The sequence below is a fragment of the Leucoraja erinacea genome, chromosome 46, assembly GCF_028641065.1.
Source record: "Leucoraja erinacea ecotype New England chromosome 46, Leri_hhj_1, whole genome shotgun sequence".
Classification (NCBI taxonomy): domain Eukaryota; kingdom Metazoa; phylum Chordata; class Chondrichthyes; order Rajiformes; family Rajidae; genus Leucoraja; species Leucoraja erinaceus.
The window spans coordinates 1,361,278-1,387,922 of NC_073422.1; the positions used below are offsets into that span (position 1 = coordinate 1,361,278).

Sequence of the window (26,645 nt, forward strand, 5' to 3'; positions counted from 1 at the left end):
CACTAGTCCCACCTGCCTGCACTTGGTCCATATCCCTCCAAACGTGTCCTATCAATTTACCTGTGTATCATGTGCAATATTAACAATATTTGTGCTAATTGTAATACAGAGTTTGGAACCAGGGCCAGATTTAGATGAAGAGCTATTTCTAAATAGCTAAGCTATTTCACATGTGAGGCCCCCTAAGATCTCGAGGCCCTAAGCCCTGTGTGGCACACTTGTACAAAGTTCAATATTTTTCTGCTTTAATTACATTTGTGGGAAATAAAATGTGGCCCTTTTTCAGTGATGAATGCTGGCTGAGGCTAAGCCTGTGCTATATTATTGAGAGAGAGTGTTCCTAACCATACAATGCCTGATCTTCCTGAATCCCTGATGTTGATACTGAATGCTCAAAATGGAAAAATATTTCAACCTAACCACACTAATATCTCACTTTGATGTGCAGGGGGGGGAAAATCAATTTATAAATAAATCATAGTCTCTGCAGTGTGCCGAGCATTTGTGAAGTAGCTTCATGTATAACCATATAACAATTACAGCATGGAAACAGGCCATCTCGGCTCTACAAGTCCATGCCGAACACTTATTTTCCCCTAGTCCCATCTAACTGCACTCAGACCATAACCGTCCATTCCTTTCCCATCCATATAACTATCCAATTAATTTTTAAATGATAAAATCGAACCTGCCTCCACCACTTCCACTGGAAGCTCATTCCACACAGCTACCACTCTCTGAGTAAAGAAGTTCCCCCTCATGTTACCCCTAAATATCTGTCCCTTAATTCTCAAGTCATGTCCTCTTGTTTGAATCTTCCCTATTCTCAATTGGAAAAACTTATCCACGTCAACTCTGCCTATCCCTCTCATCATTTTAAGACCTCTATCAAATCCCCCCTTAACCTTCTGCTCTCCAAAGAATAAAGACTTGTTCAACCTTTCTCTGTAACCTACTTGCTGAAACTAAGGCAACATTCCAGTAAATCTCCTCTGTACTCTCTCTATTTTGTTGACATCCTTCCTATAATTGGGCGACCAAAATTGTACACCATACTCCAGAATTGGTCTCACCAATGCCTTGTACAAGTTTAACATTACATCCCAACTTCTATACTCAATGCTCTGATTTATAAAGGCTAGCACACCAAAAGCTTTCTTTACCACCCTATCTATATGAGATTCCACCTTCAGGGAACTATGCACAATTATTCCTAGATCCCTCCGTTCAACTGCATTCCTCAATTTGCTACCATTTACAATGTACATCCTATTTTGATTTGTCCTGCCAAGATGTAGCACCTCACACTTATCAGCATTAAACTCCATCTGCCATCTTTCAGCCCACTCTTCCAAATGGCCTAAATCTCTCTGTAGACTTTGGGAATCTACTTCATTATCCACAACATCGCCTATCTTAGTATCATCTGCATATTTACTAATCCAATTTACCACACCATCATCCAGATCATTGATGTACATGACAAACAACAGTGGACCCAACACAGATCCCTGAGGCACCCCACTAGTCACTGTCCTCCAACCTGACAAACAGCCATCCACCATTACTCTCTGGCATCTCCCATTCAGCCACTGCTGAATCCATCTTGCTACTCCACCATTAATACCCAACAATTGAACCTTCTTAACCAACCTTCCATGAGGAACCTTGTAAAAAGCCTTACTAAAGTCCATATAGACAACATCCACTGCTTTACCCTCATCAATTTCCAGAGTAACCTCTTCAAAAAATCCAAGAAGATTAGTCAAGGCACAAATCCATGTTGACTGTTCCTAATCAGACCCTGTTTATCCAGATGCATATATATATTATCTCTAAGTATCCTTTCCATGAATTTTCCCACCACTGACATCAAACTAACAGGCCTATAATTGCTAGGTTTACTCTTAGAACCCTTTTTAAACAATGGAACAACATGCGCAGTACGCCAATCCTCGGGGACTATTCCCATTTCTAATGACATTTGAAATATTTCTGTCATAGCCCCTGCTATTTCTACACTAACTTCCCTCAATGTCCTAGGGAATATCTTGTCAGGACCTGGAGACTTGTCCACTTTTATATTTTTCAAAAGTGTCAGTACTTCTTCTTCTTTGAATCTCATAGTTTCCATAGCTACTCTACTCGTTTCCCTTACCTCACATAATTCAATATCCTTCTCCTTGGTGAATACCGAAGAAAATAAATTGTTCAATATCTCCCCCATCTCTTTTGGCTCTGCATATAGCTGTCCACTATGACTCTCTAATGGACCAATTTTATTCCTCGTTATCCTTTTGCTATTAATATAGCTGTAGAAACCCTTTGGATTTACTTTCACCTTGCCAAAACAACCTCATATCTTCTTTTAGCTTTTCTAATTTATTTCTTAAGATTCTTTTTACATTCTTTATACTCCTCAAGCACCTCATTTACTCCATGCTGCCTATAATTATAAATTGCCTTTTCAGTAAACCTGGTTCTTCAACCCAAAGTCTGAGGCAACAGATTGTTGAACAGGAGTAAACAGGATGATAAGGAAATTGATGAGATGGGTGCGACCCAGACCCTGCAATAGATCAAACACCAGAGGGAAGGAGAAGCCAAAGTAGCGGATGACAGTCACAAAATACTGGAGTAACTCAGCGGGACAGGCAGCATCTCTGGGTCACGACCCTTCTTCAGACTGAAAGTCACGGGAAAGGGAAATGAGATATGTAGACGATGATGTAGAGAGATAGAAAGAATGAGTGAAAGATATGCAAAAAAGTAATGATAATGAAGGAAGCAGGCCATTGTAACCTGTTTGTGGGGTGAAAACGAGAAGCTAGTGCGACTTGGGTGGGTGAGGGATAGAGAGTGAAGGAATGCAGGGGCTACCTGAAGTGAGAGAAATCAATATTCATATTGTAAAGCGGACCAAGCAAAATATGAGATGCTGGTCCTCCAATTTGTGTTTCGCCTCACTCTGACAATGGAGAAGAACTAGGGCAGTCAAGAGTCAAGTCAAGAGTCAAGAGTGTTTAGATAGATTTAAATTGCCAAATAGTGAAAAACGATTTTGATTCTGCTGGAAAGTTGGGAAGCCCTGATTCAGGAAGAGAGAGAAAGAGAGTGTGTGTGTTCAAGAGTGTTTAAGAGTGTTTTATTGTCATATGTCCCAGACGGGACAATGATATTCTTACTTGCTGCAGCACAACAGAATATGTCAATATGTAAACATTGAAAATAACGGGAAGAGAAAAAAAAAAGATCAATAAATGACAAATACTAGACCGGGGGAGAGGGGGGACGGGGGGGCGGGGGTGGGAGGACGGGGGGGGGGGGCGGTAGACCTGCAGTGTCACACACACACTCTAACTACCCCCCGCACACACACAGACTAACCACCCCCCTTGATATTATACTAATATTATTAATTGGCTCCTTTTACCCCATCCCTGCCCTATCCACTCACGCATAGCCCCCAACTCGCTGGGGTGGCTAGAGAGGGAGGGGGTAGAGAGAGAGGGCAGAGAGAGAGGGGGCAGAGACAGAGAGAGGGGCAGAGACAGAGAGAGAGGGGCAGAGACAGAGAGAGAGAGGCAGAGACAGAGAGAGAGAGGGGGGTGAGAGAGGGGGGGACGAGAAAGGGGAGAGGGGGCGAAGGGAGTTGAAGTGGAGAGGGGGTAGACGGGGGGAAGGGAGCAGAGTGAGAGGTGGGGGAGAGAGAGGGGGGAGAGGGGGGGAGGGAGGGGGAGGGGGAGAGGGAAGGGGGGGGGGAGGGAGGAGGGGGAGGAGGGAGAGAGAGGGGGAGAGAAAGGGGGGAGATAGAGGTGGGGGGAGAGAAGTGGGGGTGGCCCGGGCTGAGCTAAGGGAGAGAGAGGGGAGGACAGAGGGGGGGGGGGGGGGGAGAGGGGGGGGGGAGGGGGAGAGGGGGGGGGAAGAGGGGAGGGGTAGAGATGGGAGGGGGAGAGACCTAAGCTGATGCACGAGCGGGTGAGAGCGAGTGTCGACCAAAGGAGTGTGGTTAGGCTAAAGCAGTCTTCAGCTAAGATCTTTGGTCGGCGAGGGAGGGCGGCAGCTCAGGGGGGGGGGGGGGGGGGGGGGGGGGGGGTTTGTGCGGCAGCAGCTTGTGGAGGGCGGCAGCTCGCAGGGGGAAGTCAGCTCGCAGTGCAGACGCAACACACAGAGCCCGCTACACGCAGAGCCATTGTGACGTAATCAGCCAAAGCCGCTCGGTTTTTATTTTCAAAGAAATTTCAGCTTTTTAAACATTTTTATTAATAACTAAAGAAATAAAGCATACCATTTTCAGTTAAGCCGATTTCTTACTCCAGGGGGTAAATCTCTACCGGAACATGTGAAAATGTTCCCGTTAGTGCGTCGTTTCTTCGAGTAGATGTGATGACACACAAACAAATAAATATACACACACACACACACACACACACACACACACACACACACATACACACACACACACACACACACACACACACACACACACACACACACACACACACACACATCCAAGATCAGAGTTTTATAGCTATAAGAATAGTGCAATAATAATATAGCTTTTTGCAGTTCAGAGCTCAGAGCCGATTCATTGAACATTGTGTTTAATAGCCTAATGGTTGTTGGGAAGAAGCTGTTCCTGAACCTGGAAGTTACAGTTTTCAGACTCCTGTACCTTCTTCCTGATGGCAGTGATGAGATAAGTGTGTGGCCAGGATGGTGTGGGTCCTTGATGATGTTGGCTGCCTTCTTGATACGATAGATCCCTTCGACGGTGGGGTGGTCTAAACCGGTGATGGACTGGGCAGTGGTCTCAACTTTTTGTAGTCTTTTTCGCGCCTGCACGTTCAAGTTGTCAAACCAGGCCACGATGCAACTAGTCAGAATGCTCTCCACCATGCACCTGTAGAAGTTTAGGAGAACCCTCTTTGATATGCAGAATCTTCGTAATCTTCTCAGGAAGTAGAGTCACTAATGTGCCTTCTTTACAATTGCATCGGTGTGCTGGGACCAGGAAAGATCTTCTGATATATGCACGTCCAGGAAGGACTGTGTGGGAATGGGAAAGGGGAATAAAAGTGTTTAGTACCTTTATATGGATTGAAAAGGGGCATTTGCTTAAAAGCTGCCACCTTCCTTTGCATTTTATAACTTCATAGCTCAGAAGTGCCTTAGTCATTCTGTGTTTGTGAGTGGAATTAATCAGCCACAAGCACACTGTTTCCTCAAATATACCAGTTGCATATTCATGAGAAATAAATTCTTCATTAGTTGAGTTTAGTTTATTGTCACATCTACCGAGGTACAGTGAAAAGCTTTTGTTGTGTGCTAACCATTAAAACCAGAGGCTGCAACCAAAGGGAACCAAAGGTGATTTCTTTAGCTGTGTGTCTCCACCAGAGATACAGACTATGTGCTCACCCTCATTTTTCTGATTTTCTAAGGTAGACATGAAAAACTCAGCGGGACAGGCAGCATCTCTGGAGAGAAGGAATGGGTGACGTTTCGGATCAAGACCCTTCTTCTGACTCTGTGATGTTCTACCCTGCCTGTTATGCCTAGGACATGGGACTGATCAAAATATAGCAACTGCTCAATTGGTTTCTGAGATAGTATATTAATAATGATTCATTCTCAGCTCTGTATTCACAGGAGAGCAGCCACAGAAAATATGTGCCCTAATTAGTTACCTTAATAACATCATATTTTAACAAACATTAAATACATTTAAATGAAATGCCTTATTTAGCATTATTCCAACCAACCGACCATAATTCCACTGGTAATCAAAGTTGACATTTCGTTGAGTGGCCCAGAAATCAGTTTCAGTGCGGATCCATTGGAGCAAAATGTTTGAAAAATTGACATTTCCCAGAGTGAAACGTGATAATGACTGGATTTGTGTAATCGAGTCATAGAATGGAAACAGGCCATTCGGCCCAACTTGCCAACATGTCCCAGCAACACTAGTTCCACCTGCCCACATTTGGTTCATATCCCTCCATGTACCTGTCTAACTGTTTCTTAAATGTTAGGATAGTCCCTGCATCAACTACCTCCTCTGACAGCTTGTTCCATACCCCCACCACCCTTTGTGTGAAAAGGTTACCCCTCAGATTCCCATTAAATCTTTTCCCCTTCACCTTAAGGATTCTTGTGTACCATCCCAGAAATCTGACCAGGCACTTTCCTTTGTCAGTCTCGTGTGATTTACAGTATGTGCTTGAAGAGCATCAAATTACAATGTGTTCTGTATAATGATACATTTGGACGTTGCTGGGAGAATTAGTCAACAGTGCCTGGGCGTCCATCATAGGGAAACTCTTAGGCCAACAAGGTTTTATTACTTCTACTTTGAGCAGAAGGGCAAGGAGCTGTGGGGAGACTGTAATAATAATAATAATAATAATAATAATAACTTTTATTGTCATTGCACATAAGCGCAACGAGATTTGGTTTGCAGCTTCCATCCGATGTCATAACTTAAATAACTAATACAATTTAGATTTAGATACCCCGAGAATATGGTTTGTAAAAAGAACATTACAACAGCAAAATAGTCAAAACAGACTAAAGTGTGGATGTGTCTGTGCGACGTGACCATCCGAGGGAGACAGTCCATGTGGGTGGGGGGCACTCAGGGCTATAGCTCTGGGAATGAAGCTGTTCCTGAGTCTGGAGGTTCGGGCGTAGAAGGCCTTGTAACATCTGCCGGAGGGAAGTAGTTCGAACAGTCTGTTACAAGGGTGTGAGGAGTCTTTACTGATGCTGACGGCCTTCCTGAGGCACCGTGTGTGGTAGCGGTGTCCCAATAATCCTCTGTGCTCTGTGGATGACGCGCTGAAGAGCTCTCCTCTCCGCCTCCGTGCAGCTGAGATACCACACAGAGATGCCATACGTTAATATGCTCTCTGTGGTACAGCGGTAGAAGGTTGTCAGCAGCTGTTAGGGCAGACAAGTATTTTTTAATGTTCTCAGGAAGAACAGTTGTTGCTGTGCCTTCTTGACCAGCGCAGCGGTGTTGGTGGACCATGTGAGGTCCTGTGAAATGTGAGTGCCCAGAAACTTAAAGCTGAACACTCTCTGTAAATGTATTCACACTTTAAAGAAATGGGCTGACGGTGTCAGTGTCAGAACAGTGTAGACCAAAATGTAGTTATTCACGTCAGTACTATGAATAATATAGCCAACTTTTTTTACAACAGTGACAAGTAATTGGATATTGTTGCACTGGACGTCTGCGTGTGCCAGCTCATAGGATGGAGAAATGAAAATGATTCTGTTGACGTTGCAGTAATATTGGTTCACTGCCGAGGAAGTAGTTTGAAGAAGGGTCTCAACCCGAAATGTCACCTATTCCTTCTCTCCAGAGATGCTGCCTGACCCGCTGAGTTACTCCAGCTTTTTGTGTTTTGTGTTTACACCAACATCTGCAGTTCCTTCCTACATAGTCCTATAATTAAGCTTGGTCTATGCAGACTGGAGTTTTGAAGAATATTTTTGAGGCAATCCCTCCAAGAGGGATTAACAGGACAAATGCCAAGAGGCTCTTTCTTCAGACTGGTAAATCGAGAACAAGGGGCCCTGGTCTCGGATTTCAAATCTGTTTAAGATAATGGTGAGGAAATATCTCTTCACGCAGAGCGTTGCAGAACTTTGGAGTTCCCTACCTCAGAGGCTGCAGCGGTTCAATTGTTGCAATTATTCAAGGCTAATATTGATAGATTTTAGGATGTTCAAAGAAGCAGAGGATAGGGGATTGAGCAACAAAATATAATAGTAAGATTAAACGAGAACTTACCAGTTTGAAGTTTGATCTTTATTTTATGAGGAGGAACATTGAGGGAATACGTGAAGAACCCCGCTACGGCGCATGCGTGTTTTCTTCAAAGCAGCGGTGTGAGGTCACAGATACACTATAATGACCTAAGATAGTAAGATTATTAAAGAGATACCAGTTTAAGATATGACCATATGAGGGTGGGAGCGGAGGGCACGTATTCCCTCAATGTCCCTCCTCATAAAATAAAGATCAAACTTCAAACTGGTAAGTTCTCGTTTAATCTTACTATTTTACTTCGGAGTCACGTGAGTGACTTCGTGAAGATTTCAAAGCTCTGTGACCTCATGCCGTGGAGCGAGTCCATGCTTCACAACTGCCTTGGTAGTTAGGGAGAAATTGTTAATTATATTCAAAACATTCATACCAATTATTTAATGGAAAAGATAAATAATATCTAATTAATTCAAATCATAACCCTGTATTCTTCAGGGATAAATTATCATACAGAACTTAAAATGTTCCCCGAAAACGTTCCCATACTGCTAACTGGTTTGTTATAACATTTCTGAAACGTTTTCTCCGACAACCATCTTGCAATCATGAGGATTTGGTCCATGGATACATCAAGGCGTCTTGCTGCGGATGTAGCTGCAGCCCTGGTGGAGTGATATTTAAATATGTTATAGTGCACTCCCGCCTATCTTAACCCATATTTCAGCCACCCCGAAATGGTCTGAGTTACACTCTACAGTACAGTTTCTTATAGCTGATTAAACGCCATACCTTGCCTCTGATAGCGTTTGTACTTTCACTGTATAACAAAAACGTGCTTCACTATACAGAGGCGTTTGTCCTCCGGGTAGGCCATCAATTCTATGACCTGCCCCGCTGATCCTGGCCTATTTTGTTTAATAATACGGTCCTGGATCACAAACCCCAAACTTCCTGCCGCCATAGTGAAGCCATCCAGTCTTACTTTTAGCAATAACTGGAGCTTATGCGCTGTGACTAGCGCCATCAGCATTACCATTTCTAGTTAGTTATCCAGATTTAATGCTGTAGCCGGCGACCAATTCCTTAGCAAGGTCAAAGCCACACTTACATCCCAGATATAGTTGTATCTTATTTTTGGTGGCTTGGTGTTAACCTTTCCTCTTAAAATATTAACTACCAGAGGATGTGATCCCACAGACTGTCTTACTGTTCCTTGCCACCAATAACTTGACAATGCACTTTTGGCACTATTCACAGTGCTGAAACTCAGTCCTCCATAGTGCAGGCTGGTGAGAAACTCTAGCACCGCCGGAACATCCTTATTTCTGTGGTCCAGAAAGTTATTATGGCAGTAATTAGTCCATTTTTAATATGACCTAAATACTGTTTTTGTGTAGACCTTCTTTGTGCTGCTGTGATCATGTCCACAGTTCTTTTGATAGCCCCATGTCCCGTAGCGGTGTTTTAGAGTCTACAACCTACTAAATCAATATTTTCTATGACATGGATAGCTATCCTCAGTTACTGGATGCACCAGCCACTTAGGACTATGTCTTACCGTTATACATGGTTCCAGCACCATGTCCTGTACCCCGGAAAACCATAGTTGGGTAAGCCAATCAGGTACTAAGACATCCCCGATGCCGATTCCTGTTGAATTTCCCTTAGTACCCCAAATTTATAAAGTAGAAAAGGAGGAAATACATAAATGAAAACCCTCCCCTAGTGCAGTGAAACAGCATCTGTAGCTTCTGCCTCAGGATCTGGTATCAATGATACATACCTCGGTAACTGGTGATTTAACCCTGGATGCAATTCTAATATCCGGCCTTACATACTTTACTGATTTCAGCAAATACCGTTCTATCCAACATCCATTCAGTACTTCACTAAATTTTCGTGACCTGGTGTCTGCCACTGAATTAGTATCCCTGGTAGATACGTAGCCGATAGCCAAATATTCCTTTGGACACACCATTGCCAAATTGAATTTGCCAATTCATCACAAGATGTTGATATCTTTCCACCCATATGACTTATATATGCCACCACCGAGGTATTATCCATCTACCATCTAACATGCTGCAGTTTCATTCCTGAGCAATAAGATTTTAGCCCATGAAATGCACTTAACATTTCTAACCCTTAGTGTTATGTAGGTTAGCTTCTTATATATTCCATCTCCCCCATAGCTCGAGATGGTATCAGTTGTACCGTAACCAATTGCACTGGCATCTGTTTGTAATAGCACAGACGGGTTGAGAATAACTATTGGGTTTGGAGCAATACTTAACATTGTGTTCCCAACATTGTAATTCTTTTATAGCTTCTATCATTAGCTCCATTGGCCAAAATAAATGGCCTCTATAATTATGAGCCCATTGCACTCTGTGGCTTTCCATATTAGTAAAGTCATTAACATATTAAATGTGTTAATGGTGTCAATTTTGACTTAAGTGGATGGACAATGAATCCCAGCTGTTCAAACAATTGTTTAGTGGCAACCACTGCCTAACATGCCGATTCATAAGTTATTCCCACAATAAGGATATCATCCAACTATGCCATTACTCTATGATTTTGGTGTTGCAGCAGTCCCAAAGCTGGTTTAAAATGTTTCCCCCTGTTGGATATTGAATAGCAAGGATCTTAAAGATTAATACTTGCCATACAGTAGCCTGCTGAAACTTACTCTTTAGCCCTGCTAAAAGTATCCATTTTTAAAATGAATATATTGCACAACATTGTGAAGCATTGATAATCCATAATAATACGGCAACCCCCATCTTTCTTATTTCTAATAAAGAAGTTTGAGACAAATCCTGTTGTTCAGGTTTGGTTTATTCCATTACCAGCATGTATATCTGTCCGGTTTATGTTGTACTGGAGGGTTTGTTTGTGTAGAAACTCTATCAGATATCCCTTAAAACTGCTAAGGATATATCTGCCCATAGATATATTACACCAAGCTTCAACATGAAGTTGCAATGTCCCTCCAACTTCCGTGCTCCTTATTAATGCTGGAGCCCCAAATTCACCTACCTCCATGGTTATCGGTGGTAACCAAATTATTTTCTTGGTTTCATACGCGGTTGTGGAGGGCCTAAAGGTTAATGTTAGGGTAGATGCTGACGTAGAGACTTTTGCATCTTCCACAGTGGTCGTCCCGGGCCAAACCCTAAACAGGACGCTGCTGCTGGGTACCTCGCCCAATTCTTTGTAGTATAATTACAAACACTACCTCTCTTAGGATGCACATAAGGTTAATGTCTTCCCCAGATATCCTTTGGATGCTCTAATCAGCCCCAAAGTCGAGCCTCCTCGTCCAATTCTTTTACCTGTTTAGACAGGTCTCCCCCCCAAATAACGGGGTCTATAGCCCTTTGCTTACATAGTATAGCGAACTTAGGGTCTAGAGCTGGCTGAATGGCCCTTCAAACTGCACATTGCAAAAAATAGTGCTAATGGCATCCTTGTGGTCACTAATTTTGTCCACCTTTTCTAACATGCGGGCCAAAGCTGTTATGCTCGCCATGAGACCTTTCAGAGTATTACGGATTTTAATATCCCGACTCCTAACGGCTTTCCCAACATGTCTGCAAGTGCACCTGTAACAATGGCTACATTAAGAGCACCACAATATCCCGGGGTATAAAAGCCTTGCCAACACTTCAGCAAAAATATTAGCTTGAAGTTGATGGGTGGACTCACCGCCATTCAATACTCACAGCCATCCTTCTCGAGATCATTCTCAGTGTGTTTCTGCTGGCAGTACTGGCTCATCATGTTCAGCAGGTTGTTTTATCCCACCCTTCAATAGGGGAAAGTGGCTCCATCACCTGCTCAGATTTTACCCCGTCAGACCTTCCATACCCTCCTCAGAGGCGTCTGACATTTCATGCAGCCCTTATGGGAAACTGCTGTGGGACTTATATTTATTTGCCCACTGTGGCTATCCTCCAATCCCGGAGCCTGCCACTGTGGAGAAATTTCCTCCAGCCACCGCTCCAGCCGACTTACATGCTCTCGGGCACTAGTCGTCGCGGGTGCTTTAATATATGGGACCGCTCCTGCCGACCTTGGTGCTCTCTGGCACTAGTCGCACGCGGTATTTCCCGCAGCCGGTCCCCATGCCTACGGGCACTGGTCGCTCCCCATGGTCCCGGTACTCACGGGCACCTCTACCCATTTAGGGTGAAGTTTGGCACTCGCTCCCTTATGGGAGATGCTGGTGCCGACATTCATTGCTGCCTGCTGCTGGTCATTAAGCAGCAGCAATTCTGTGTGGCAGCACTTCAGCTCTATACTGACATCAGTAGCTGGCTGCCTGCTGTTCAGAACACAGCAGTAACGACCTGTGGCTCTGCCCTGACGTCCTTAGCTGGCTGCCTGCTGCTCTTCAGAATACAGCAGCAACGTCTGGAAAAGAACCAAAGGTAAGGGAAATTTGTTCTTACCTGTACTGGTTTTCAGCCTGCCGTTTGGGAGGAACGTCCTTCCTCCCGCAGCCCCACGGACCCCGTAGCGTAGGTCCTTGGGCTGCTGTCCCAGCTGTCGGCTGACGGCTACGGAGTAGTCCTGCTCTCTTCCGGGTCCTGCAGCCGCTTCAATCGGCTCCGGAGCCGCTAGCGACTGCATCCAACATAGACTCGCCTGAGTCTGGAAAACCCCCGGGACGTGTTGCTTCGCTTCCCGCCCGGCAGCAGTCAATCTTGCCGGTGCGGGGAGCGACGTCGGGCACAGCTGTTTCTCTGCTGCTACTAAAAATAGCCTTTTAGGAATCCTCTCCGGAGGATTCGCGTGCCATCGGCTGCTGCTGGCTGCTGGCTGCCCGCTGTTTCCGCGGTTCTCCCCTCCAGCTTCCCGCAGCTTCTTGCATTTCCTACCTGCAAGGTAAGTGGGAAAAATTTTGCAGTCTCTTACCTGCTTCTTTGCATTTCCCTCTAGGGAGACGTCCTCTCCCATGTCTGACTCGCACCATGCGTCTAGCGATATGACACGCATGCGCCGTAGCGGGGTTCTTCACGAAGTCACTCACGTGACTCCGAAGTAAAATTGAGCAATGTTCTGCGCTACTCGAGGAGACATCTAATCTATTCCCAGTTGTGTTACTTATACTCTTCTGTTCTAATGGATAACTTAGTGAACGGATGTTTGCAGTTACTGCATTTTTGCTTCGAAGTCTGATGGTTCAGGATTCAGGACCTATTCCAGAAATATGAGTGTGTATCCAATGCAGGAAGCAGGAAAAGAGATTACTGCACTGCAGCACTTGGGAGATGTTGAGTAGGCTGGGTCTCCATTCCTTGGAGCGCAAGAGGATGAGGGGTGATCTTATAGAGGTGTATGAATTTATAGATCGTGTAGATGCCCAGGGTAGGTGAAACAAGGACCAGAGGACTTAGGTTTCATAGGAATCTGAGGAGTACCTTTTTCACACAAAGGGTGGTGGGTGTATAGAACAAGCTGCCAGAGGAGGCAGTTGAAGCAGAGAATATCCCGACATTTAAGAAACAGTTAGACAGGTACATGGATAGGACAGGTTTGGAGGGAAATGGGCCAAATGCGGGCAGCTGGGTCTAGTGTAGCTGGGACATGTTGGCCGGTGTGGGTAAGTTGGACCAAAAGGCGTGTTTTTTCGCTGTTTCAATCTATGACTCTATGAAATAGGGAGGTTCTGTCTTTAAGTTTACACATCGTACTGACTACTTAAACCCCTGTCTCACGGTACGAGTCCACCAACAAGTGATCCCGAGTTTAAAACAAATCAAACTCGTGGTAATCATGTAGAATTAACGTAGTGGGAATGTCGGATCTCGTAACGCTACCGGCAGGTACTCGGGAAACTTGTTAACTTGTGAAAATCTTTCAACATGATGAAAGATTTCCACGAGTCAAATTTACTCTTGAAGTAAAAATGTTAAACTTTTAAACTCGTTGCAAGAACGTAGTAGCCCGTGAGTTTACCGTAGTGACTCGTGAGTCTACCATGGGCATCTTTAACTCAGCGGGACAGGCAGCATCTCTTGAGAGAAGGAATGGGTGACGGGATGACGTTTCCAAATTTCTGCTGCGTCTTTGTGTTACTCCAGCACTGTGTGTTCACTTACTGTCAACCAGCATCTACCCTTTCTTGTGTATGACATTATTTATATCCGTGGCAGTTGATTGTCGCTCCCTTCAGTTGCCCAGGGGCTTTGGACGGGGGAGGGGGGAGATGGTGCTTAGTGATGATCTGATTTATCCACGAGTTACACTCTCTTTAAGGATTAAAAGAGTCTAAATTAAGGATTCTAAACAGCCAATTTCTCTTCATTTGCTGTTATATACGAGAACTGCTCCAGATGAACTCCTGAATTTGATTTTATTTCCTCCCGGGGTAAAAAAAAACAAATGCACTTATAGCACCAGTGGTGGGATAGAGGCATACGACCAATGAACGGGGCGATATTATCCAGAATTAGTAACATAAAACAAAAATTGGAGTACTGAATAATGGAACAGATTTGAGAGGTGCAGGAAGGAAATGCATTTGCTGGTTTAAACTGAAGATAGGCTCAAAAAGCTGGGGTAACTCAGCGGGACAGGCAGCATCTCTGGAGAAAAGCAATGGGCGAGATTTCGGGTCAAGACCCTTCTTCAGACTTCAGTCTGCAGTCGCCTAGTCCATTTCTCCAAAGATGCTGTCTGACCCGTAGAGTTACTCCAGCTTTTCGTGTCTCTCTACGGATTTGAGAGAGTGTGGTTCACTGCCAGACATCATCTGTATATTAAATGTACAAGAGTCGTTTCACATGACTGTAGTCAAGGAAACAACAGCGTACCAATAGTCCGAGTATTGTAGTGGTATAGCAAATACATCTCTGCTGTCCATTTTTGGTGTTTCATATATTTGTTCTTCCCCCCATCCCCCCCCCCCCCTCCACCTTTCCCTCCCACCTCCAGTCCCGTCCCAACCCCCCTGGGAAACTGAAGGGTGCGACAATCAACTGCCACAGATACAAATAATGTCATACACAAGAAAGGGCAGATGGTGGTTGACAATAAGTGAACACACAGTGCTGGAGTAACACAAAGATGCAGCAGAATTTTGGAAACGTCATCCCGTCACCCATTCCTTCTCTCCAAAGATGCTGCCTGTCCAGCTGAGTTAAAGATGCCCACGGTAGACTCACGAGTCACTACGGTAAACTCATGGGCTACTACGTTCTTACAACAAGTTTAAAAGTTTAAAATTTTTACTTTAAGAGTAAATTTGACTCGTGGAAATCTTTCATCATGTTGAAAGATTTTCACGAGTTAACAAGTTTCCCGAGTACCTGCCGTTAGCGTTACGAGATCCGACGTTCCCGCTACGTTAATTCTACGTGGTTACCACGAGTTTGATTTGTTTTCAGCTCGGGATCACTCGTGGGTGGACTCGCACCGTGAGACCATTACTCAGGCTGACATAAAGCTATTCCAAAAAATAAATCTCAGATTTATTTAATCTGAAAAATTTTTAAAAAGGCCAATTCTTAAGCAAGGAACCATCTGCTGGAGGAACTCAGCTGGCCAAGCAGCATCTGTGGGGTGAAAGGAATTACTGATGTTTCGTTTCGAGACTCCGCATCAGAACAGAGAGTGAAGAGGGAAGAGAGCAAGAATGGGGAAGAGAAAGGGAGGGAAGAGGCAGGGATCAGTGGACCAAGGAGGTGAGATGGCGGGAGGAGGCAATTAGAGAAGGGGGAGAGCTGGACTTGGGAGTCAGAGTCAGATGGATGATAAGTGGAGATGGACTGGACAGAGAGAGACCCCATCTCTCTTTACCTGCTTCATCCTTTCCACCCCTACTCCTAACAGTCTGAAGAAGGGCACCAACCTGAAACATCACCTGTCAATTCCCTCCACAGATGCTGCCTGGCCCACTGAGTTCATAAGGTCATAATGCCGTAAGTGATAGGAGCAGAATTAGGCCATTCGACCCATCAAGTCTACTCCACCATTCAATCATGGCTGATCTATCTCTTCCTCCTAACCCCATTCTCCAGCCTTCTCCTCATAACCCTTGATACCCGTAATATTCAAGAATCTATCTATCTCTGCTTTAAAAATATCCATTGACTTGGCCTCCAAATCATCTGCAGTTTATAGGATCTCCATTGAGCATTTGTTTCTCTGGAGCAGGTGGGCATATCAGCCCACCTGAAAGCAAAGGCTTAGGAAGGTTCAGTGAGTGGGAGAGAATGGTACTTTCCATAGGAAATTGTAATTGTCCAGACATCCCATTCTGTAAGAAAGATGGATTAAAATCATTAGTATAGTTGATTATTTCTGCAGTAAATCTCAGAAATTAGATAGACACAAAAAGCTGTGGTAACTCAGCGGGTCAAGGAGCATCTCTGGAGACAAGAATAGGTGACGTTTCGGGTTGAGACCCTTCTCCAGACTCTATTTGGAGCAAGATGGAGTCGAGGTACATGGAAATGATTTCAGTGGGACAGGAGCAAGCAGAAACAATGGATCTGCCAGAGCAGTTGTGTTTATGGATTTTGGGGAGAAGATTCCTGTGCGAGGCTGGGGAACAATAAGGTTGGAGGCTGTGGAGGGCAGACAGCCGGAAGTGACCAAATTAGAGATGGTCCGAGAGATGATGGTCTGGTGCTCATCTGTGGGATCATGGTCCAAGGATAAGTAGGAGGAGGTGGGCGAGAGCTGGCGCCAAGCCTCAGTGCGGTAGAGGTCAGAAATGTTTCTAATAGCGCCACCTGTGTGTCGGAGGATTGTTAATGACTGCACAGTGTACTGTGGTTTATTCATGATCATTAACAATCCTCCGACACAAAGGCGGCACTATCACAATGTTGTAGGAAGGAACTGCTGATGCTGGTTTAAACATCTGATAGACACAAAATGCTGGAGTAACTCAGCAGGACATGCAGCATTTCTGGATAGAAGGAATGGGTGACATTTTGGGTCGAGTCTGAAGGAGGGTCTCGACCCGAAATGTCACCCATTCTTTCTATCCAGAGATAGTGCCTCTCCCACTGAGTTACTCCATCATTTTGTGTCTATCAGAGGTCAGAAATGAGATGTTTCTTCATAAAGACCAATTAATATAATGAATAATTGCTGACTATGCTTTTTAAGTGCCTATACAAGTACTTGAATCTCTGGCCACAGAGGTTATGGTCCAATTGCTGGGAGACGAGTTAACTGCACGGAATGCCCGCTGATCAGAGGGAGTGTGTGGTCCAATTGCCCTATTCACATGCCGTATGACTCAAACAAGGTGAAGCCGAACAAAAAATGGTTTCCCATTTATTTTAGTCTTCATCAATTTTATAATTTTGTTTTGTAGTTGGAATATGCACGCAACGGTGGCCTTATCCAGAAGCTGCCCGCCATCCAGGAGGATGAAGAACTCGAAGATGATGAAAGCACACCCTTGTCTCCCAATGCAAACAGTACTACAGGAATGACGCCACCAACCAGTGCATTGCACTCATGTTCAGAGACAGACAAAGAGTTATCCAAGCCAGCTGCCTCACCAAATAACAGAAAGAAGAACTGCGGCAAAAGCAAACTTCCAAATAACAATGAGAGCAAGCCATCCAAACTGCAAATCCCTGCTGTAAACTCATCTGCACCCTCCCAACTCAGCCCAAGGTAAGAGGCTTTTCATGTTCACTGAGGTAGTTACTTGATCCGTTTTTTTTGTTTTGGCAAAACAGAGAAGATTTTGCTCAGCTCAAATGGATACAGCCAATCTAAATTCTACAACCGCGAATCACAGACAAGGCCTTGCCTTTATTTGTGTCAAAAGCTAACAATAAATTCAAGTTGAAAACATTTGGGGATTCATGGAAAATATGGAATTTGCAGAGTCAGAGTATAAGATTTAAGAATGTTCCACGTCAGTACTTCAGCGCAAATTGTGTATTTGCCATTTAGTTTAGTTTATTGTCACGTGTACTGAGGTACAGTGAAAAGCTTTTGTTGTGTGCTATTCAGTCAGCAGAAAGACCACACATGATTTCATTCGACCCATTTACAGTGTACAGACACAAGATAAGAGAATAACATTTGTACGTTGTGCCATTGCCATTGTAAATTAATTATTCTTGCATTAAGTACACTTTCCTTAGTTTCTCTCAAGGCAAATAATCCAAAAGGAAACACAACAACACTTATTTCCAGTGTGTAGGATGGAACTGCAGATGCTAGTTTAAACCAAAGATAGACCCATAAAGCTGGAGAAACTCAGCGGGACAGGCAGCATCTCTGGAGAGAAGGAATGGATAACGTTTTGAATCGAGACCGATATTTCCAGTGTTGTTAGCCAAGAGTCTGCCATGTCAGGTTCTCCACCATTTATAAAGGCAGCACAGTGACATAGCTGGCAGTTCTGCTACCTCTCTGCCACAGAGTCCCAGGATCAATCCTGCCCTCAGGTGCCATCTGTGTGAAGTTTACACGTTCTGTTTGTGGTAACGTGGATTTTGTCCCAGATGCAGGAAAAATGTTCCCAATTTTGGGCGAGCCCAGAACTAGGTGCCACAGTCTCAGAATAAAGGGGAGGCCTTTTAAGACTGAGGTGAGAAAAAACCTTTTTCATCCAGAGAGTTGTGAATTTGTGGAATTCCCTGCCACAGAGGGCAGTGGAGGCCAAATCACTGGATGTATTTAAGAGAGAGTTAGATAGAGCTCTCGGGGCTAGTGGAATCAAGGGAGAAGGCAGTCACGGGTTATTGATTGGGGCCAATCAGCCATGATCACAATGAATGGTGGTGCTGGCTCGAAGGGCCGAAGGGCCGAATGGCCTGCAACTATTTTCTATATTTCTGTTTCTATCCCAAAGACGTGCAGGTTGGTCGGATAATTGGCCTCTGTAAAATTATCCCTGGTGCTTCGGGAGAGGACGTGAAAGTGGGAATACAGAGCTGTAGTGAATGAATGGGTGATCAATGGTGAATGAGGACTCAGAGGGCATGTTTCTATGCTGCATCATTCAATCAACCAACATTTTATACTGCAGACTAAACGCAGGGGAAAGATCTCTTACAATGTTATGGTGAACAAGTATTGTGAAATATTTTACACAATTGATTTTCTCTTCACCAGGCAGAACAGGAGGGGGATTAGAAACCAAGCATTTGTAACTGCTTACAGGAAGCTGTTTATTGTGAGATAAATTAAACTTTCACTACTCGTAATTAACTTAACTTTATTTAAGCTTTAAGCAACTTATTTCTGCAATGCACAAACTCAGAAACGTCTGGCAAACATGGCTGATTCCGCAGGCTTTTCCTGCCCGAAATACTTTGCACATGCGCACACTCCGGAAATGTCCTGCACATGAGCACACTCTAGAAGAGCTCCGCACATGTGCACATGCACCCACTTCATTGTTTGTTCCTGAAAATGTTACAATGAAGCAAAGAGCCTGATGATTTAGAAAAACTGTGGGATAATAAAACCTACAGGGATTTAATTTTCTCTCTCTGAATCTCTCTGTTGTCTGTGTTCAGTGTATTAATCACTGTAAGAGCAAGTGACAATGTCTGTCCAGGGAATGCTTAGCTCAGGCATGGAGTTGATTAATATCTTTCTTGTTGATATATGGTGCTCAAATTGTCAAGATAAATGGTTTCGGAAAAATACCACAACTAATTATCATAGAAATTAATGAACTCTAGAAAGGGAAATATCTGGTCTTTAGTACTGTATGTTTTCTCAAATAGACTCGATTGCATTTGCTAATTATGTCCATTAAGTGTTCTATGTTACAAATTTATTTCTTGGAAGAATTATTAGTGGGCTTAGCAGTATGCACTCAAGATTGCAATGAAAGATCACATATCGGTATCGATTGTAGAAGATAAATAAAAGCTTTGTAAAAGTAAATTTTGTGTAACCATTGTCTAGCATTCTCTAATCTCTTGCCCAGAGTAGGTGAATCGAGGACCAGAGGACTTTGATAGGTTCAAGGTGAAGAGGAAAACATTTAATAGGAATCTGAGGGGTAACCTTTTCACACAAAGGGTGGTGGGTCTGTGGAACAAGCTGCCAGAGGAGGTAGTTGAGGCTGTGACTATCCCATCGATTAAGAAACAGTTAGTCAGGTACATGGATAGGACAGGTTTGGAGGGATATGGACCAAGCAGAGGCAGGTGGGACTAATGTAGCTGGGATATATTGGCCTGTGTGGGCAAGTTGGGCCGAAGAGTTTGTTTCCATGCAGTATCACTCTATGACTTTGAGTCTATTTAGATCCTAGTATTTGTCAAGGTGTGCAAATTTAGCTGCAGTGCGCTCTGAATATAGTGCAGTCAATGTCACTACCCCATAAGTCCAGGTGCTGTCCGTGTGGAGTTTACATGTTTTCACAGTGAACAGATGGATTTTCCCTGGGCATCTTCAATTTCCTTCCACATCCCAAAGACTTGCTAGTAGATGAATTGTTTATGGAAATTACCATTAGTGCAGGTAAGAGGCAAAATAATTAGGTGGGGAGTCGATGGACATGTGAAAGTAGAGGGAAGGGAACTGATGGGATTGCTCTACTAGGAGCTGGCATGGACCTAATGGGCTGAATGGCTCTGCATAGAGCAATCATAATGAGCAAAAAGTGGGTTGGAATGAGGTAAATGTTATGGGACCAAAACTACTTTGGCTGGTCCCCTTCTTCTGAGGCATGACGGGGTTAGTGGCAGTGGTGGTGGGTCCTGCTAGAGCATGGACCCAATGGAACTTTGCGGATCACTGGATCTCTCTTTGTGCATCTTTCTGCACTGTTGTATCTGATTGAGTAGGAGCATGGAGCACACTGGTCATGGGATGAAGTGGTCAAGGTGTGGGGATGCTGATGATGGTGGAGGGTGGGTTATGTGGACGGGTCAGTTACAGGAGATCATCTGGGATTGGGATCATGTGGTTGCAAAGGCACTGTGCCTCCAGCAGCAACCTTAAATCTTTCCATTTGTCTACTTTATTTCCAAAAGATGCTCCTAATGGCACCATCCCATTGACAACACGTGTCAATATCCACTGTATTGTCTCCTTCAGTGGCATGGTGTCAAATTTTGTTTAATAATGCCGCTGCAAGCATCTTGGAATATTTTGACATCCTAAAAACATAAATACCTATTGTTGGTGTCTTGCCGGAGAATGAATCCACACTTCACAATATAAATTAATATAAATGAATATAACTGAATCATCCTACCACCACCAGAGAGCAGTGCTGAACTACTATCTACCTCTATGATCTACCTTGGGCTAAAGGGATCAGAGGGTATGGAGAGAAGGCAGGTACAGGACACTGAGTTGGATGATCAGCCATGATCATATTGAATGGCGGTGCAGGCTTGAAGGGCTGAATGGCCTACTCCTGCACCTATTTTTCTATGTTTCTATGTTTCTATCCTTGATCGGACTTTGCTGACTTTACCTTGCATTAAACGTTATTGTCTTATCATGTATCTATACACAGTAAATGGCTCGATTGGTCTTTCTGCTGACTGGTTAGCACGCAACAAAAGCTTTTCACTGTACCTCGGTACATGTGACATTAAACTAAAGTGAAATGCTCTCGGGTATATTAAAATAGTAGCAAAAAACATGCTATCAAAGTGGCCTACTTTTCACTTTGCTTTTAATGACAATGTCCATTTTCTACTCTCATAACGTGCATCTGGATGTTAGATATAATTCCTTAGGAATGATGCGTGCATATAACTGGTTATCAACTTGCTGTTGTCAGGGGGTAACTACATATCCAAAGACCAAAGAAATTCCCATCTGCAGGATTTTTTAGGGCTCATTCATTTGGTTTTTCATACCTAGTGATTTGTTCAGGTCCAGAAGATGTGAAATATTACATTCTTCAGCCAAAAGCAACAGTTTCAGAGTATGTTCAGAGCAGATCAGAGAGAACGCGCTTCCCAGGTACCTTCCCCTGCATCTCATATTTTCCTTGGGCATCTTACAGCCCAGTGGTATGAATATAGATTTCTCTCACTTCAGGTAACCCCGGCATTCGCTCTCTCTCCACCCCTCCCCCACCCAAGTCACACTAACTTCTCATTTTACTCTACAAACAGCTTACAATGACCTGTTTCCTTTATCATCGTTACTTTTTTTGCATATCTTTCATTCATTACCCTTTATCTCTCCACATCACCGTCTATATCTCTCATTTCCCTTATCCCTAACCAGTCTGAAGAAGGGTCTCGACCCAAAACACCATCCATTCCTTCTCTCCAGAGATGCTGCCTGTTACGCTGAGTTACTCCAGCTTTTTGTGTCTATCTGTAGAGATTAGTTTAGTTCAGTTTCGAGAAACAGCGCAGAAAGTGGCCCTTTGGCCCACCGAATCATGCACCAACCAGCGATCCCCGCACATTATACTCTCCTACACACACTAGGGGCAATTTACAATTATACAAATCCAATCAACCTACAAACCTGTACGTCTTTGAAGTTTGGGAGGAAGCCAAAGATCCCGGAGAAAACCCACGTAGTCACGGGGAGAACGTACAAACTCCGTACAGACAGCACCTGTAGTCGGGATCAAATCCGGGTCTCTGGCACTGTAAGCGCTGTAAGGCAGTAACTCTACCGTTGTGCCACCGTGCAGCCCATTTACTGACTATCTGATCCTTTTTACCAAGGTCTGTCTCATATATTCATTTGGAAATGAAAAACTGGTCTCATACTATTACCTCTAATATTATTTCATTGCTGTCACACATGCAGAGTGGAGCAGTTTGCAGAACATTGAATCCATATTAAACCTGGTGAACTGTATTCCAAGATAACTATGTTTGAGGTCAGAGGCATTAACTCATTGAATGGAGGAAGTTTGCTGCTAATGGAAGAGTAGCATAGATACAGTGGAACAGAAAACTCTGGCTTCAGTCTTTCTGACTTGTTTTTCATCGTTTTTGTTTGGTGTTGAATTTTTTTGATTCTCCGCAAATGCTAAAAGTATGCCACTGCTTTAAATACATTTTATAATGCATGTAAATAAAGCCTGTAATATTTAGTCTCTTACAGAGAGAGAGTACAGAGGAGATTTGCTAGAATGTTGCCTGGGTTTCAACAACTAAGTTACAGAGATAGGTTGAATAAGTTAGGTCTTTATTCTCTGGAGCGCAGAAGGTTAAGGGGGGACTTGATAGAGGTCTTTAAAATGATGAGAGGGAAAGACAGAGTTGATGTGGACAAGCGTTTCCCTTTGAGAATAGGGAAGATTCAAACAAGAGGACATGACTTCAGAATTAAGGGACAGAAGTTTAGGGGGAATATGAGGGGGAACTTCTTTACTCAGAGAGTGGTAGCGGTGTGGAATGAGCTTCCAGTGGAAGTGGTGTCGGCAGGTTCATTGGTATCATTTAAAAATAAATTGGATAGGCATATGGATGAGAAGGGAATGGAGGGTTATGGTATGAGTGCAGGCAGGTGGGACTAAGGGAAAAAAGTTGTTCGGCACGGACTTGTAGGGCCGAGATGGCCTGTTTCCGTGCTGTAATTGTTATATGGTTATATGGTTATATGGTTACAGAATGGAATCTGTGGGCCATAAAGCGCTTAATCAGCTTTTATCTAAACTGACCGTTACTCTATATTTATTCTTGCAACTTCCTACGATAAAGTAGACAGTTTTCAATGTGTTGTTTAGAGAAATAATGTATGTAGGCGTTTGCACTGGGATGTGAACCGACAACCTCTGGCTTAGGGTGAGAATCTACCACCTGTACACATGCATGGCACAAGCTGTGGACCTATTCATTCAAGCATAAAGTGTGACACGCACTGTCCAAGCTCATGATGGTCCTGGCACTGCAGAATGGACCTGATACTGCAGGATACCTAGAACCAGAGGGACCTGTACACCAGTACCTACAAGGGATTAGAAGCCATGACTAGAAATTTAGTTTAGTTTAGTTTATTGTCACATGTACTGAGGTAGAGTAAAACGCTTTTGTTGCGTGCTATCCAGTCGGCAGAAAGACAAGTGGTTACAATCGAGCCATTACAATGCATGATTACATGATAAGGGAATGACGTTTAGTGGAACGTGTAGACTGAACTCTACCCTTCTCCCCTCCCCTCTCCCCCATCTTCCCTTCCCCCCTCTACCTCCCTTCTCCCATTCTCCAATCTCCCCCCACTTTCCCCATTTGTGGATATGGTGCTGCAAAATCATTCAGGTTCTCCAAAATAAGGCTCAGAATGTACCAGAGAGCATCTAAAACCCCAGAACTTCCAGGGCCATTAAGCGGACCCTGGACCCCGGCCGCAAGGGACGTCGCACCCGTGATGTGTGCTGCACGCACATTATTTAACATCAAATTTTGTAATTCTGCCATGCCACCCCCCCTTTTTGAAAAGCTTCATACGGGCCTGCAGACTGGTTCCTCCAAGAGGCTAGACAGAACGCCCCAGGAGATCCTTCTTCCCTGTGGCAATCAAACTGAACAACTCCTCCCCCTTCTGTTGTGGGGTAGACTGAGACTGACTACCCCTCCTTCCCAATCTTTGCACATCCCCCAACCCTTTCCACGTGTCACTTTAATTTCATGTTTCATGTATTTTGAGTTTTATGACTGTTGGCAGATCAATTTCCCTCCTGGGATCAATAAAGTTCTATCGTATCGTATCGTAAAGCCTATTAGTGAAATTCAATTCTGTTACTTGGCTGACCTTGCATTGATATTATAAAAACAATGTTGTTGTTACTTGCTGTTTTTGTTGTGTAATTCCATTGGCAATTCCCTGGATTTATTTCAAGAGATCAACATGAATTCTGTGCAAAGTGGACCAATGAAGCTGAAAAATGGCTTTCTCCGCAATTGCCTCACAAACATTTTCTGTATTGGATTTCTACATGTGTCTGTTATCCTCCTCAACAGTCTGCAATGTCCTGATCTTCTTGACCAACAGTGGAGGTCACATTGCATACTGTTCCTGGCTCCTTAATACAGTCCAGCAAAGTTGTCGTCTCAACCTTTAGCCGGTACTAGACTTATTGACCTGAGGCATGCTGGTACTAAGGGAGTCTAAATTAACCTGGTGACTCACACTAAGATTGAAAATTAATTGAATCAGTTTTTGATTACAGTCGTAATAGAAATTATAAATGGTACCCTGCTCAGGTTGGATGTTGACCCAGAACAATCCTGGAAAACAAATACACAAATTCCCCAGGTTAAGACAGAGTTTTATTCCTGAGAACTGTTCATAACCCAAACTGCCCATCAAGTGGAAGTCAACAAGAAACATTAGTGAGAGGGCATGACGGAGACAGCAGTGACTGGAGAGCAAGCGGGTGTAGGAAACTTGGAACCGGTGGGCGAGTAAGTCAGTCCGCTCCGTACCCAACCTCTCCCTACAGCTCAGACCCTCAACTCCTGGCAACATCCTTGTAAATATTCTTTGCACCCTTTCCAGTTTAACATCCACTTTCCTACATCAGGGTGACCAAAACTGAACACAATCATCCAAATGTGGGCTCATTGACATCTTGTACAACAGTAATAAAACACCCCAACCTCTATATTCAATACCCTGACTGTTGAAGGCCAATATGCCGATGAAGGCCAGTGTCCCAGGTCTGCTCTGCTAAACACAACTGCTGATTGTTGTGGCTCCTGGTGGCTTGGGGATTGTGGTGGGAGAGAAGGCACGTTGGAATGCCAAATTCCCACTGGCAGAAGATGCCTGACTCTCAAGATACACAAAATGCCGGAGTAACTCAGCTGCACAGGCAGCATCTCTGGTGAGAAGGAATAGGTGATGTTTCAGGTCGAATGGCCTACTCCTGCACCTAATTTCTATGTTTCTATGTTTCTTTGAAACCCTTTTTCAGCCTGACACTCGACAGCAGTCGGCAAATCCATCCACAACCATTTCTCCGTTCTCCCAATCGCTAGTTTATATGTACGGAGTATCCATAAGTTGGGTTGTGTCCACAATCCCAGGAGTACCTGTACCTGTATTCACTTGGCTGACTTACATGAGACATATAATGGTCATACAGCATGGAAACAGGCCCTTCGGCTTGGCCAAGCCAAACAAAATGCTCCATTTACACCAGTCCTACCTGGCACTTTTGGTTTAGTTCAGTTCATTATTGTCATGCGTAACAAAGAAACATGGAAACATAGAAAATAGGTGCAGGAGGAGGCCATTCGGCCATTCAAACCAGCACCGCCATTCATTGTGATCATGGCTGATCGTCCCCTATCAATAACCCATGCCTGCCTTCTCCCCATATGCCTTGATTCCACTAGTCTCGAGAGCTCTAACTCTCTCTTAAATCCATCCAGTGATTTGGCCTCCACTGCCCTCTGTGGCAGGGAATTCCACAAATTCACAACTCTCTGGGTGAAAAAGTTTTTTCTCACCTCAGTCTCAAATGACCTCACCTTTATTCTAAGACTGTGGCCCCTGGTTCTGGACTCGACCAACATTGGGAACATTTTTCCTGCATCTAGCTTGTCCAGTCCTTTTATCTATATTACTAAAAGTCTGTTCTTGACCGGTTTTGGCCATCTGTGCTGCGATTTCCGAGAGAACGCCGCCACCTACGGCCATCATTTTTGGCCACCTCGCTGAGAGCCCCCCTCCGCCGCAGGTGTGCCGAGGATTTTTCCCGTCGATTAAAAATGACAGAGATATTAATGTTTTTTACAAAATTCCCCATTCTCTCTGCTGCCCCCGCTGGTGGCAGGGGGAGGGACTATAAAACTAGGAAGTGGTGTGCCACACAGTCTCTTCAAGATGGAGGAAGGCAGAGGGTCACGTTTCTCTGAGCTGTGAATAACACTGAACACATGTCTACACAAATATAAGTGCCCTTAGTGGTTCTAAAATGCTTGCA

General features: G+C 44.1%; 1 protein-coding gene across 1 annotated transcript in view; it reads left to right on the forward strand.

Moving 5' to 3' along the window:
* The window catches only part of LOC129715014 (potassium voltage-gated channel subfamily H member 3-like), a 915,007-nt gene that overhangs the window by 860,461 nt on the left and 27,901 nt on the right, over window positions 1-26,645 (forward strand). Inside the window, 1 exon segment of the mRNA XM_055664831.1 lies at window positions 17,118-17,425. Within this exon segment, the coding sequence (XP_055520806.1) occupies window positions 17,118-17,425 (308 nt within the window).